General features: G+C 41.5%; 1 protein-coding gene across 19 annotated transcripts in view; it reads right to left on the reverse strand.

The window, feature by feature from the left end:
- Nucleotides 1-15,627, reverse strand: part of SLC25A26 (solute carrier family 25 member 26) — a 148,711-nt gene that overhangs the window by 6,944 nt on the left and 126,140 nt on the right. For 10 of the 19 annotated variants that reach the window (XM_044933676.2, XM_044933671.2, XM_044933673.2 and 7 more), the window contains 2 exons: nt 7,262-7,330; nt 6,677-6,746 (listed from right to left, as the gene is read on the reverse strand). In XM_044933676.2, the coding sequence (XP_044789611.1) occupies nt 6,677-6,746; nt 7,262-7,330 (139 nt within the window). Of the gene's footprint in view, nt 1-618; nt 6,435-6,676; nt 6,747-7,261; nt 7,331-15,627 lie in introns of those variants that run through there. The other 9 variants (XM_044933670.2, XM_044933665.2, XM_044933664.2 and 6 more) reach the window with 4 other exon arrangements.

Consider the following 15,627-nt stretch of genomic DNA (forward strand, 5'->3'; position numbering starts at 1 on the left):
TCTCTAAGTGGCTAATGCACACATTTAATAAAGAACACTACGTTCAGCTTAAAACTGGCTGTGCCCTATGAAGCTTCATACTGCGTTATGTCTTTACTTCTTCCACTTTTCCACAGGGCATGACCCTTCAGTCATCGTTTTGGTTCAGCTATGTTCCATGGACTTCTCTGAAGTCTTGATGCAGTTTTTTTGAAGATAATTTTTCTTCATGGCATTTGTTAACAGTTCTGAAAACTGTCCTAATTCATCTGGTGAAAGCTTAATAAGCATGATATAAGTTCAGAGCCTCACACTTGCTGCCTGGCGTGAAGCAGGCCAACTCTCTGAGCCTCAGGACTGTCACCAGTAAGAACAGGGAGTTTCTGAAAACAGTATTACCAGCCAGAGGCCCTACCAGCCCTACCTGTTCACAAAACACAGAGGACAGTGATGTCAAAAAGACAGCGATTCCTGTGGATAGTGCTTTGTCCAAAGGCAGTTCCATTCGTGATTCAACAGGCAGCGTAAGGCTGTTAACTCACAGGTGTTGCCACCTTTGTTCACTGTATATCCTATAAGCCCTGGCCCTAATGGAGACAAGCATCTGTTGTGTCTCCGATACATTATTTTACCACTTACCTTTGCCAACATGATTCTCGTTTTGGCCACGTCCAGAGGCGTGGTGACTGCAGCTGCAAAGCCACCTGTGCACATAAAAACACGCCACACAAGCGCGGCATTGTTCACCACGTTACATGGCATTTTATAATTCTTATTCTAGAATTCCTCGTAACTCTGCCAAAAGTACTTCTGTATCATTACATCCACTTGACTGATTCCAGAATAGGAAGCACACGTGCAAAATCTGTACCCACACGCTCTGCCGCGTGGCCGTGGTGTCTCACTGCACATCAGAGAGGTGACGGGACAACGTTTTATATGCTCAAGTTTAAAAACAGGCCCCGCAATGCATCTTGCTCTCTTGGGAAGCAGCTCGCAAACCTCTGTGTGCACCGGGGAATCTGGGGTCAGACCCCGTCCCGTCTGAGAGGCACTGCTGCTCCCCCGGGTCTCAGGGGTCCGCGCCTTCCACAGGGCCTATCTTCCCTAATCTGACTCCAAAATGCTGCTGTGGTTTCTGTTCTAAGGCAAAACTGGCAAAGGGAAACGTGTGTTGCTGTGGGGACTTTTGGTATACATGGCTGGGTTTTTAACAGTTAGGAGAGTACTTTTTTTCTGTATTTCCAGACTTCTGGTCAACACAACAGCTAGAGTAACAAGATTTCTAAACTCGTTTCTTGTTAGAGTCAGTCCTGATTCAAGCCCAAGCTCTTCCTTATGGCTCTGTCCTCTTTAGTTAAATTCTGTGACTGCCAACTGAATCTTTAAAAAAATCCACATATTTTAAAAGGGTCTGTATTTATAGACAGAGGAACTGAAGACTTTTTTTTAACAGAAATCATGGTACATGGTATCAATATTTTATTCAATATGATAGAGAGATTGCAGACCCCCAAAGTCCCAAAAAAGACTGAAACAGTAAGCCCAAAAGGGTTTTCTAAAGATTCAGCTTCCATGACCCACAGTGAGGTTGGACAGTTTTCTAAGAGCAAACATAACACGTGTGTGAAGGATGCTCCAGAAATAGCAGCCTCTCTCTCTAAGTTCTGGGTTGTGTGGACAAGGAGGTCATTTGATCTCTGCCAAATATCTTTCTAAATATGTTGCTGAAATAAGATCATTAAACCGAACCTCCTCCATTTGGTAACATTATGTTATTTATTATGCTGCTGACTTCTTGAAAGATATACCCAGAAGGGCACAAATCTTAGGGCTAAAGAGTAAAACCAGAACCATGTATATATACTAGGCTGCCTTTTACTTTAGCCACCTCTGAATTATGAATGTGAAACGTTTTCCTCCCAATTCAAAAGGTGCCTGAAATTCAGAGACCTGCTAAACTGCAAGTATTTTTTAAATTTTGTGGACTCAATCCTCAAACGCTACTATTTTTTTTAAACCACTTAACCATTTACTCTGCCTTCGATACTCAAAGTCACATGTATCTTGGCTCCAAAAGCAGTACTGTTTCATTACACAGTGACTTTGATACAGGAATAAGACAAACACAAATTTGTCCAGTTGTTTAAATTCCTAAGTGCATAACCATTTTTCTGTTTGAAAACGTTTCAAACTGACCTAAACCAACTAAAAAAAGGCTTAAAAATTGACAAGGACATCATCAGTCCCCCATCTGACCACTCAAGCTCTCACAAATCACCCATGTTGAAAAGTATTTTTCTTCTACTAAATTTGGATACTGTAAATTGAACTTATTTTGGCCATTAGCGAAGTTCACCATTCCTTTACTGTAGGTGCCTGCCAATATTCTCCCAGTGATTTGTTTCCTGAAAGTAATATGAAGAAAAGTGAGACAAAAACACATATGCTGAAATAGGTCCTAATTTTACTACCATGAAGGAAACTTTATTTTATTAAAGTTATTAATGTCAATTTAAATGTCTTCAAATATCAAAGACTGCTTTAATTCACAGACCTCACAGTGTTTTTTTTATGAGGCTGTAAGAAGGACTTGTGAAGATCATGTAATAGAATAACCAGTCATAATGGGGAGGGAGCAGCGGGGCTGTATTTTCAGTTAAAATGCAGTTATTTTCTACATTTTACTTAAGGGAACTGTAAACCTCTGGTAATAAATACAAGGAACACGCTAACGTATTAGACAGGAAATAATTATTTGGTATAGCAACTGCAGGCTACTTTAGTGTTCAAATCACATGTAAAACAATTTTCTATGTGTTCCACTAGAGATATGTTTGTACTTAATGTTAGGCTAACTGCTTCCAAGAACCAGATTCAGGGGAAATTAGATTTTTACAGCGAAACAACATCTCACGTGTCCTCAGGGTTCTCTCCCGTCCAAAGGGGCCACCTGCCTCCAGTACGTCTGGAGCTGTCCCCTCCCACATCTGCTGGGGCGTGGGGCGGGCACAGCGGCCGGGGGCTGCTGCGCACTAGCTGGGGTTGGGAGGGCTGCTCCCGCGGGGAGCCCCCAACAACCGGGGCTTCGGCAACAACAACAGCAACAAACGTGTTTCCGTTTCTTTAGACTGTCCTGGGCCCTGTCAGTTGTTACCCAGATAATCCTTCACCCTGTTACAGAATTTCGGGTCATGGCTTTCCTTCCTTCTCCCAGAGCGTGTAAGCGTTCATTACGGGAAATGAATCAAAGAACATGAGGATAGCAAATGTCACTACAGCAGATGTCATAATTATGCAGACTGAATGGTTTTATGCTGAGGAGTGAACTTGAAGTGAGGAAGCTGGCAACAGTTCCAAAGTTCATTTCCCCCCCTAATTTAACCCCTGACCAAAGGCCAAGGGAATTTCTGAGCATGACAAGCCATCAACACCTCCAATCTCAAGGGACATTTTTGGATATTTGTGCCAAGTGGTTCATAAAGCAAGCACGGGCACCAAACAGCTCCAAGAATGACCAGAGAGTGCTTTGTCTATGATAATTTAATCAGCTTAAACTTGGAAAAGCACACAGGAATGAGAAATAAGATTTCTGGTTTAAGGGCAAGTTTTATCATTGCCTTTATGGCCATTTAAGGCAAAAACATCTGGAACTGCAGCGGATGCGCATGCCACATCTTATGGGCTGCCCAACGTGACAAGTTGTGACTCACGTCTCTATACCGTGTAGTACACAATCTTGCAGCAAATTCTTACAGAATATCACTTTCCCACAATGTGAAGTATTTTCCAATTATGCTAATCTTTTAGAAAGGTTTTTAAACAGTAACCTTGTTCCTCAGGGTCAATATTTGTATCAACTAAAATTTCAAAACAAGGAATGTAAACAAGAAACCTATTTAATTTTGTCTTCTGTTAAAGACATGTACATCTACTAACAATTTTCTGCAGACCTTGGGCAAATTCCTAACAGACGTCAGCTGAAAAAATAAGGTAATTGTCTTGGAGGAGCTTTTAAATCTATACCCTAGTAGAGGCAATGATTAGGTATACTAAATTTATTACTGTGCTTTCTTCCCTCTATGCAATTAAGAACTACTATGATGATGACATCTTTTCGTTTCCTGGGTGTTAGCTGTTTTTACTGAAATAGTAATTCCTTAAATGTAGTTCTACAGATTACCAAACACTAACACGCCATGCAGGGGCTTCCCAGGTAGCTGAGTGGTGAAGAATCTGCCTGCCAATGCAGCAGGTGCGTGTTCTATCCCTAGGCCGGGAGGATCCCCTGGAGGAGGGCATGGCTACCCGCTCTAATGTTCTTGCCTGGAGAATCCCATGCACAGAGGAGCCTGGCGGGCTACAGTCTATGGGGTCACAAAAGAGTCAGACATGACTTAGCGACTAAACATCACCACACACTATCACCTATCCCAGCAACAACCTCTTCATGGAGGGACAGGTGCTTCTATGTCACAGGTAAGGAAACTGGTGCCTAGCAAGGCCCCGAAGTCTCCTTCCTCAGCTGCGGGCAGAACAGAGGTCTGCAGCTCTGGGCGAATCCATTGGCTGTCCCGGTCCCAGTTTCCCCACTGACCCAGACAGTGGATACTGGTGATGCAGGAAGCAAGACTGCCCACCTCTCCCCAACTCAGGGTAAAGTGATCGGAGACTCACTCCCTGTGGACTGAAACTCCAAGGTGACAGCCGCAGGATGGAAGCTGAGCCCTGCCCAGATCACACAGTTCTCATTCTCAAAGTCAGGCGACCTCTCCAACCACAAATGCGCAGAAAAGGTCTTGGAGATCAAAGGGGAGTGACGTTAAGAGATGCTCCACGCATAAACCTCTGCAGTAGAATCCATCTTGGCTAACAGACATGTGCGTGCACACAGAAGAATCCTGAGATATACCAAATATGGGCTGTGAACCGGGCAAACCAAAATGACTGGCCAAAGGAGAGCTGGAAGAAATGCCTCGTTACAGTAATCCACGCTGCCCCGAGGGCACGACTCGGGGACTCTCAGTCTGCCCGTGGGTGTTCCTGTCCACACGTACTGTACTCTTTTTTCCACCTAATAAATACTTCACCTTTCATCTCTGTGGGAATTTTCTTCTGTAAAGTTGAAAAGCCAGGGTCTTGTCACTGACCACTGGTCTACTGGCTAAGATTTGGTGCTCTCACCACCGTGACCCGTTCTCAATCTCTGGCCAGGACCGAAGCCCTGCTTCAAGCGGCTGCCAGCCTAGACCCCTGAGATCACTGATACCAAGTTTCTCCCCCTTCCGCCGCACCCCCACCTCCTGCCACCTCTGACTAAACTAAATGCTTACTGCCTATCATACGACGTTTCTCACAAAAGGAACCGTAATGAACACACATGTCCTTAAGAGGAATGGTACAGTTTCAAGTACATCTTTGAATCAGCTCCTTAAAGAAAGAGACCAGAAAAAAATATATATTTGTTTTCACACATGGACAATTTATAGTATGTTCACTTTAAGAAGTGGCCTTCCTTATCCAGTATGACTCAATTTCCAGAATGCTCACTTTGCCCCCAGGCCCCAGAGGGGGTCCACAGACAGACCCTCGTAGGTCCCGGGGAGTAAGGACTCCTGACCACTGGCAAACGAATCAAGACCACCTACCCACTTAACACAGCTAAGGACATGGATCATGTGGAAACAATCGCCCGTCATAATCAATCCGAGCTGGCTTCCTATCTACAGGCAATAGTCTTATTCTGGATTATCAATTCTGCAAGTCAGATGGGTCCGATTATTACTACAGGATCCTATAAAAATGTATGTTTTCTGTTTTCCTGATCACTATAACAAAAAGTCCATCCAACGACCATTAAATCAGAAATGAATTTTTTCTTTCAAGCTGGTATCCTAAGCCCATGTATCTGTCAGTTTATGGGGTCTGCATCAAAACCAGCAGTTCATAGTTTTCTGACAAATCTCCATTTCAATTTATTTCAACCATAATTCTCACTTACCTTTATTTGCAACAACAAAATGCCTTTCTCTCTCAGACTGTTACACCTCTCACTCACTAAATGCTTTCCAGTTTCTGCGTTCTCCCTAAAACCTCACTGGAAAATGCATATGACAAAGTGATGGACAGCACGACATCGCATATTGTCACTCTGCTCTTTGTTTAATGTCTAGAAAAATGCCCAGCTGTTTAGACCTCCGTATTTTCCACACCGTGCAGTTTAGCCTTCGGTAAGCTGTGGAGCAGCCTCCGCTCTCTTGACACTAGTTAATCTACGAGGCTGTCAAGCATGTCACACGGACCGTGAATCACTGCCTCCTGCAGAACTCACTGAAGCCCCCCAAGAAGTGCTCGAGGCAGACAGCTGCACCGGGAGCCCTGCACCCACAGCTCGGCTCTTCGCAAAGAGGCCTTGCTAAATTATCTTCAAGATAATCCACGGGCCTGAGTGAAGGCTTTAATAAAAAGAAAACGAAAAATTTGTCAAAAACAAATTGGCTGTCTTTCAGGCAGACACCTTTTTAGCCGGAGTTCCTCCCCCCACAACCCCCACCCAGATACTCTTTTCTCAAACTAGTGGAACTCTCTTCTTCTAAACAATCTGGAATTTCTGAAGAATGTTGTTTTTGCATAGTTAATATTTTCACATTTGTCTCCCTCTTCTTGGTCTTTCCCAGTATAATATAATCCTTTGCACCTGCAAAAGCTCCACAGACTGCTGACTGCCAAGAATCCACCACATGATCTTGCCTCCAGGACCAGAGGGCCTGCGGTAAAGGAGAAAGAAAAATACAAGTTATTAAATATTTGAATTTATCAGAACCTCCTGTGGGTTAGTTCTGGGGATGGGAACTTAAGTGAGAAGCTATTTTGGTGGCATTCCTCACTGATGACATAAGTGATTTTCCCAAGGACTTAACGGCCTTCTAAAATAAGTCAAAGAAACCAGGGGGACAGGGACATTAGAGTGCCCAAAGGAAACCATTTTCAGGGAATACGTGTGATACACATACACATACACACACATTTATATATAAGTATAAAAATAAAGACAACTTTAAGACAATTAACATTTAAAATACTTCCTGTATAATTCTAAACATGTAAATACCATAATACACAAATTAGTTCAAAGCAGTGTATACCAAATTCCACAGTTCTGTTTTCAGTCTTTATCCATGCTGTACATGTTTGAAGGATACTGATTCTATTACTAAACAATGTAAAGTTCCTCAAAATGCTTTCACACCGCTCTGTGTAATATGTGTAACATAAAACTCACGCTGAGTTTCAAACTAGGCAAGACGATGGCCGGGGTGTGGTGCCTTGCTTGCTGAGAGTTTATGATACACTAGAAAATGAGATACAGTCATTTCAAATGGTGAAGAGAGTCAGGCCCTGGTTCAGCCTCTGAACACATATCAAAACCCGAGACTTACCTGGTGATCCAGTGGTTAAGAATCTGCTTTGCACTGCAGGGGACATGGGTTTGATCCCCAGTCAGGGAACTAAGATCCTACCTGCTGCAGAGTAACTAAGCCCACAAGCCACGACTAGACAATCCACGGGAAAGGTCTCCACATGACCCAGCGAAGACCCCCCCAGTACAGCTAAATATTTTAAAAAACAAACCAAACCAAAACCAAAACCAAAACCAAACCAACCAAACATACCAAAAAAGAAAAAAAAACACCCACAGTCTTCATAACAATCCTAAGAGTCGGGTCCTGTTGCTAGTCTTGTTTTATCCAGACTTTTTAACGGCAGAGCCTACACTATTTATTTTTGTTTTTAGCTTTCTTGAGGTATAAATGATACCCAATAAACTCCATGTATTTAAAGCAGGTGATACAGTAACTTCTGATACACATACATATGAAACCACCACCATGATTAAGATAATGAACGTACCCATCACCCAAAAAGCTTTGTTGTCCCTTGGTCATCCCCCTTTCCTACCCTCCTGACCAAATCTTAAACAATCTGATCGATCCCTATAGATTAGTTTGCCTTTCCTGGAATTTTATATAAATGTAATTATAAATTAACTTTTTAACACAAATTCTTTCCTTCAGATTTTTTGTATGATTTGCTCATGTTAATGCAGATATCAATCATTTGTTCCTTTTATTGGTTAAATAATAGTCCATTGTATAGATGTATCATTATTTGTCTATGTATCTGCCTGTTGATAGACCTTTGCGATTTTTCCAGTTTGGGGCTACTACTAATAAAACTTTCATGAACGTTTATATTTATGACTTCATATGGACACATGCCTTCATTTCTCTTGGAAAAATACCCAGGAGTGAAATAACTGAACCACATGGCAGATGGATGTAGGTGTACTTTTTAAGAAACTAATTGTTTTAGAAACTGTTGTACCATTTTACATTTAGACCAGTTTCTTTACATCTTTTCCAATATCTGGTACTGTCAGTATTTTTAATATTTTACCATTTTAATTCATATGCAGTAGTATTTCATTGTGGTTTCAATATGTATTTCCCTAATAATGCTGAGCTCCTTTTCATGTACTATTTTTTTACCATCCATAAACTATCTTCTTTATGAAGTGTCTGTTCAAATGTTTTGCACATTTTTATTGGGTTGTCTGTTTTGTAATTATTGAGTTTTGACAGTTCTTTCTTAATTACCGCCTTTTATTTTTCTTGCCTTACTGAACTGCTTAGGGCCTCTAGCATAATGGCAAGTACCGCAATAAGGACAAAGAATATTAGAAATAAGATCTCTTAAATATATTCATTACAATGGTTAGAATGGTATATATAATATCCCATCAATGGTGGTGTGACATTTTCACAGATGATCAAATATACCACAACTAACAAATGGGACCTATTTAAACTTCAAAGCTTTTGCAGAGCAAAGGAAACCATCAACAAGATGAAAAGACAACCCTCAGAGTGGAAAATATTTGCAAATGAAGGAACAGACAAAGGATTAATCTCCAAAATACAGAAGCAGTTCATTCAGCTCTATATCAAAAATAATAACAATAATAATAACCCAATCAATAAATGGGCACAAAGCCTAAACAGAAATTTTTCCAAAGAAGACATATGGATGGTCAATGAACATGAAAAGATGCTCACCATTGCTCATTATTAGAGAAATGCAAGTCACACTACAATGGGATACCACCAAATAGCCATCATCAAAAAATCTACGAACCTGGACTTCCATGGTGATATAGTGGCTAAGAAACCCCTCCCAATGCAGAGTACATGGGTTTGCCTCCCACATGCCTTGGAGCAACTAAGCCCGTGCGCCACAACCGCTCAGCCAGAGCTCTGCAAATAGTGAAGCCTGTGCACCTAGAAGCTATGATCCCAGCAAGAGAGGCCACCACAACGAGAAGCCCGTGTGCCGTGAAGAGCGGCCCCTGCTCACTGCGATTAGAGAAAGACCACTCGCAGCAAAAAGCCTCATAAACTGAAAATAAAATTAAACAAATAAACTTAACTTCAAGATTAAAAATCTACAAATCCCTAAGTGCTGCAGAGGATATGGTGAAAAGGGAACCCTCTTGCAGTACTGGTGGGAATGTAAATTCATACAGCCACTATGGAGAAGAGTATGGAGGTTCCTTAAAAAATTAAAACCAGAACTACCAGCAATCCCACTACTGGGCATACACTCTGAGAAACCCATAATTCAAAACCACATATGCAACCCAATGTTCACTGTAGCGCTATTTACAATAGCTAAAGACCTGGAAGCAACTAAAATGTCCATCCACAGATAAAGATGTGGTACATATATAGAACGGGACATTGCTGTTTAGTTGCTAAGTTGTGTCTGACTCTCCAACTCCAGAAGGAACAAAGATGCTGAGCCAAAGGGGAAACAATGCCCAGCTGTGGATGTGTCTGGTGGTCAAAGTGAAGTCTGATGCTGTCAAGAACAATACTGTCTACCTGCAATGTTAGGTCCATGAAACAAGGTAAATTGGAAGTGGTCAAAAAGAAGATGGAAAGTGAACCATCAACATTTTAGCAACCAGTGAAATAGACTGGAATGGGTGAATTCAATTCAAATGACCATTATATCTATGACTGTAGGCAAGAATCTCTTAGAAGAAATGGACTAGTCCTCGTAGTCAACAAGAGAGTCCAAAATGCAGTACCTGGGTGCAAACTCAAAAATGACAGAATGATTTCTGTTTATTTCCAAGGCAAATCATTCAATATCACATAATTCAAGTCTAGGCCCCAAACACCAGGGCCAAAGAAGCTGAAGTTGAATGGTTTTATGATGACCTACAAGACCCTCTAGAACTAACACCAAAAAAAAGATGTTCTTTTCATCATAGGGGATTGGAATGCAAAAGCAGGAAGTCAAGAGATACCTGGAGTAATGACCTACAAGACCTTCTAGAACTAACACCAAAAAAAGATGTTCTTTTCACCACAGAGGATTGGAATGCAAAAGCAGGAAGTCAAGAGATACCTGGAGTAACGGGCAAGTTTGGCGTTGGAGTACAAAATGAAACAGGGCAAAGGCTGACTGAGTTTTGCCAAGAGAACGCACTGGTCACAGCAAACACCCTCTTCCAACAACACAAGAGACAACTCTACACATGGATGTCACCAAATGGTCAATACTGAAATAAGACTGATTATATTCTTTGTAGCCATACAAATGGGAGACTGTATAGATGGAGAAGCCCCATACAGTCAGCAAAAATAAGACCAGGTCCTGACTGTGGCTCAGATCATGAACTCCTTATTGCAAAATTCAGACTTAAACTGAAGAATGTAAGGAAAACCACTAGGTTCTTCAGGTATGACCTAAATCAAATCCATTATGATTATACAGTGGAAGTGACAAATAGATTCAAGGGATTAGATCTGATAGAGTGCCCAAAGAACTATAGACGAATATTCCTAACACTGCACAGGACGTGGTGATCAAAACCATCCCCAAGAAAAAGATGCAATAAGGCAAAATGGTTGTCTGAGGAGGCCTTACAAATAGCTGAGAAAAGAAGAGAACTGAAAGGCAAAGGAGAAAAAGGAAAGATATACCCATCTGAATGCAGAGTTCCAGAGACTATCAAGCAGAGATAAGAAAGTCTTTTAAAGCGAACAATGCAAAGAAATAGAGGAAAACAACAGAATACGAAAGACTAGAGATCTCTTCAAGAATATTAAGAGATACCAAGGGAACAATAAAGAACGGAAACAGTATGGGCCTAACAGAAGCAGAAGACATTAAGAAGAGGTGACAAGACTACCCAGAAGAACTGTACAAAAAAGATCTTCACGACCCAGATAACCATGATGGTGTGATCACTCACCCAGAGCCAGACATCCTGAAGTGCGAAGTCAAGTGGGCCTTAGGAAGCATCACTATGAACAAAGCTGGTGGAGGTGATGGAATTCCAGGTGAGCTATTTCAAATACTAAAAGATGATGCTGTGAAAGTGCTGCATTCAATATACCAGCAAATTTGGAAAACTCAGCAGTGGCCACAGGACCGGAAAAGGTCAGTTTTCGTTCCAATTCCTGAAAAGTGCAAAGCCAAAGAATGTTCAACTACCACACAATTGCACTCATTTCACATGCTAGCAAAGTAATGCTCAAAATCCTTCAACCTAGGCTTCAACAGTATGTGAACGAAGAACTTCCAGATATACAAACTGGATTTAGAAAAGGTAGATGAACCACAGATCAAATTGCCAACATCCTTTGGTCACAGAAAAAGAGAATTCCAGAACATCTATTTCGGACAATGCTAAAGCCTTTGACTGCAGAGATCACAATAAACTGAAAATTCTTTAAGAGATGGGAATACCTGACCTGTCTCCTGAGAAATCTGTATGCAGGTCAAAAAGCAACAGTTAGAACTGAACATGGAACAACAGACTGCTTCCAAATTGGGAAAGGAGTACCTCAAGGCTGTATATGTCACCCTGCTTCTTTAACTTATCTGCAGAGTGCATCATGCGAAATGCCAGGCTGAATGAAGCACAAGCTGAAATCAAGACTGCTGGGAGACATATCAATAACCTCAGACAGGTAAATGAAATCACCCTAATGGCAGCAACGGAAGAGGAACTAAAGAGCGTCTTGATGAGGGTGAAAGAGGAGAGTGAAAAATCTGGCTTAAAACTCAACATGCAGAAAACAAAGATCATGGCATCTGGTCCCATCACTTTATGGCAAATAGATGGGGAAACAGTGAGAGACTTTATCTTCTTGGGCTCCAAAATCACTGTGGACGATGACTGCAGCCATGAAATTAAAAGACGCTTGCTCCTTGGAAGAAGAGCTATGACAATCCTAAACAGCATATTAAAAAACAGAGATATTGCTTTGCTGACAAAGGTCCATAGCATCAAAGCTATGCTTTTTCCAATAGTCATGTATGGATGTGAGAAACAGACAATAAAAATGCCAAAAGAATGGAATGCCTAAGTGGCCAAAGAATGGAAGCCTTCGAACTGTGGTCTGGAGAAGACCCTTGAGAGTCCCTTGCACAGCAAGGAGATCAAACCAGTCAGTTCTTAAGGAAATCAAACCTGAATACTCATTTGAAGGACTGATGCTGAAGCTGAAGCTCTAATATTTTTTGGCTACCTGATGCAAAGAGCTGACTCACTGGAAAAGACTCTGATGCTGGGAAAGAATGAAGGCAGGAGGAGAAGGGGACTACAGAGCATGAGATGGTTGGCTGGCATCAACTCAATGGACATGAGTTCGAGCAAGCTTTAGGAGTTGGTGAAGGACAGGGAAGCCTGGCATGCTGCATTCCATGGGGTCACAAAGAGTCAGACACGACTGAGTGACTGAAGAACAACAATATAAAAAAGGAATGAAATTGGGTCACTTGTAGTGATATGAATGGACCTAGCATCTTTCATATAGAGTGAAGTAAGAGGAAAACGGTACAGGTGAACCTATTTGCAGGGCAGGAATACAGACTCAGATATAGCGAATGGACGTGTAGACACAGGTCAGGGGGAGAGCAAGGCTGGGACGAACTGCAAGAGTAGCACGGACATACACATCCCACGTGTGAGACAGACAGCTGTGGCAAACTGCTGTGCACACAGGGACCCGAGCCGGAGCTCTGAGACGGCCGCGAGGGTGGCGCGGAGGCCCAGCAGCAAATGCACGTCACGGTACATCAGAAACTAACACCGCACTGCAAAGCGATTCTCCTCTAAATACACACACACAACTAAAGAACAGCTAACTTAGTACTACTTTCCTACTCTCAATAATTCTCCACTGAAAATGTGCTTGGAAGGCTGAGAAAGCTGCTACAGAAATGGAAAAGACACCATGTAAACAAACCAAGGCACGTACGTCTCTGTCAGCTCTAACAACGTTTCTTCCGTCAGACATCTATGTAAACCACCTAACAAATCAAACGTATAATAATGTGTGGTGTCAGAGCTCCAACATTTCCTTCCACCTAACTAACGAGATTGCTCACTTGGAAAGCATGTTTATTGAAATCACTGGACTAAGACTAAAGCTAATCAAATAGATTTTGTAACCTTACTTGTGGAAGTAGATTAACTAAAAAAAGAAAGTTTGATCAAAAACAGCTTTCTAAAGATAGTCTTGCCATTAAGCAGAGTTTCTGGTATTTTTCTGCATATGTTCTAATGTTTCCAAGTATATCTGCGTGCTTTTGTAAAAAAATGTTATTTTCTCCAGAGCTCTTAGAAGTACTGGAGACAGCATAAGAACCGAATCAGGAGAACAGCAACTTTTTATCTGTTGATCTTTTTTCAATTTTTGGCCACACTCCACGGGATACAGAACCTTAGTTCGACAACCAGGGATCAAATCAATGCCCCCTGTTTGGAAAGCATAATCTTAATCACTGGATAGCCAGGGAAGTCACAACTTTTTACTTTAAAGGTGGCAAAATGTTTATCAGGCTAATGCCAATTTGAACACTATACTTTGCTGAGTTTTCAGGAAACGGATACAAAACGTAAAATATCAATGGACATTCTGGAAATGACTGAAAGTCATCTTCACTTTCTGCTGGAACCTGCAAGGATTCCACAAAGGTTACTCCAAACAGACTTAAAATACTACAAATAATGCTGAGTTTGCAAGCAGTGTGCATGTGCTCAGCTGCAGTCGTGTCAGACTCTCTGCGACCCCATGGACTGCAGCCCACATGGCTCCTCTGTCCATCAGATTTCCCAGGCAAGTTACTGGTGTTGGGTGCCATCTCCTCCTCCAGGAGATCTTCCTGACCCAGGGATCGCACCTGCGTCCCCTGCATCTCCTGCTCTGGCAGGTGGATTATTTACCACTGAGCCACCTGGGAAGGCCTTATAACTAGTAATAAAGAACAAATAATAAGATGTGTATTACATGTTATACAGGAGAAGAAAAATCAGAGACAGTATATAATTCATAAATTGAGCGTTTACTCAATACCTACTAGGTTTCAGGCAGTGTAGAGTCGGGGGGTAAAAAAATAGCAGTCCCCAGGTCTAATATCTGATGGGGGTACAATGAGGACAGAAGAGGTTATAAGTGGAAGAAGGCCTCACAGAGGTGCCTGCTATAACCTAGGGAAGAAAAAAAATTGGTTGCCAAGGGGGGGAAAAACCCACTGGATCAAAATAGACCCAGATGGCTGAAGACACAATTTAAAAATAGAATCTCCAAAGATAAGCATAACTTTCCACTATCACCTGGGCAGAATAACTAGCCTAGAAACATAAAAAGAAATCTTTTTTTATTAGAAAAAGATACTAATAAACAAACAAGAAAATCTCTAGAACCAAAAGATTAATATTCAAGTAAAAAACTTCCATGGCAAACACAGAGCATTATAACAGGAACCACAGGAACTCCACTCCACAGAACTTACTATGCTCCAGGCACCAACACTTTACATACATTAACTCACATAACCCTACCCACAATCTTCCAAAGTTATTTGTCTTTTAATCATTTCACAAACAAGGAAGGTGAGGCTCAGAGAAGTGAAGCACCTTGCCAGAGTTTAAATAGGTCGTGACAGAGTTCATAAAAGCTCCAACTTGCATCTGTAGATTAGAGGTGTCCTAAAAGCAAACAAAAGGTATCTATAAGACATTTCACAGTTCTATATACAGATGGTAACTTTTACTAGATTGATATCAGAATAACCAAGTGAATGAACAAACTATGTCAATGTCAAAAATAATGTGCTTTAAATAATATGAATTTTCTAATGCAGCTCAGTATCAAAAAAAAAAACAAGCTGATCAGACAATGGGGAGAAGATCTAAGCAGACTTTTCTCCAAGACGACATACAAATGGCCAAGAGGCACATGAAAAGATGCTCCACATCACTAATTATTAGAGAAACGCAAATCAAAACTACGAGGTAGCACCTCACACCCATCAGAATAGACATCATCAAAAAATCTACACACGCCTAAATGCTAGAGAGGGTGTGAAGAAAAGGGAACACTCTTACACTGTTGATAGGAATGCAAACTGATACGACCACTGTAGAGAACAGTACAGCGGTTCCTTAAAAAGCTAAACACAGAACTACCACATGGCCCAGCAATTCCACTCCTGGGCAGATTTCCAGAGAAAATCGTAATTCCAAAAGATACACGCAGCCCAATGTTCGCTGCAGCGCTATTTACA

This window comes from Bubalus bubalis, chromosome 21, assembly GCF_019923935.1.
Source record: "Bubalus bubalis isolate 160015118507 breed Murrah chromosome 21, NDDB_SH_1, whole genome shotgun sequence".
Taxonomy (NCBI): Eukaryota; Metazoa; Chordata; class Mammalia; order Artiodactyla; family Bovidae; genus Bubalus; species Bubalus bubalis.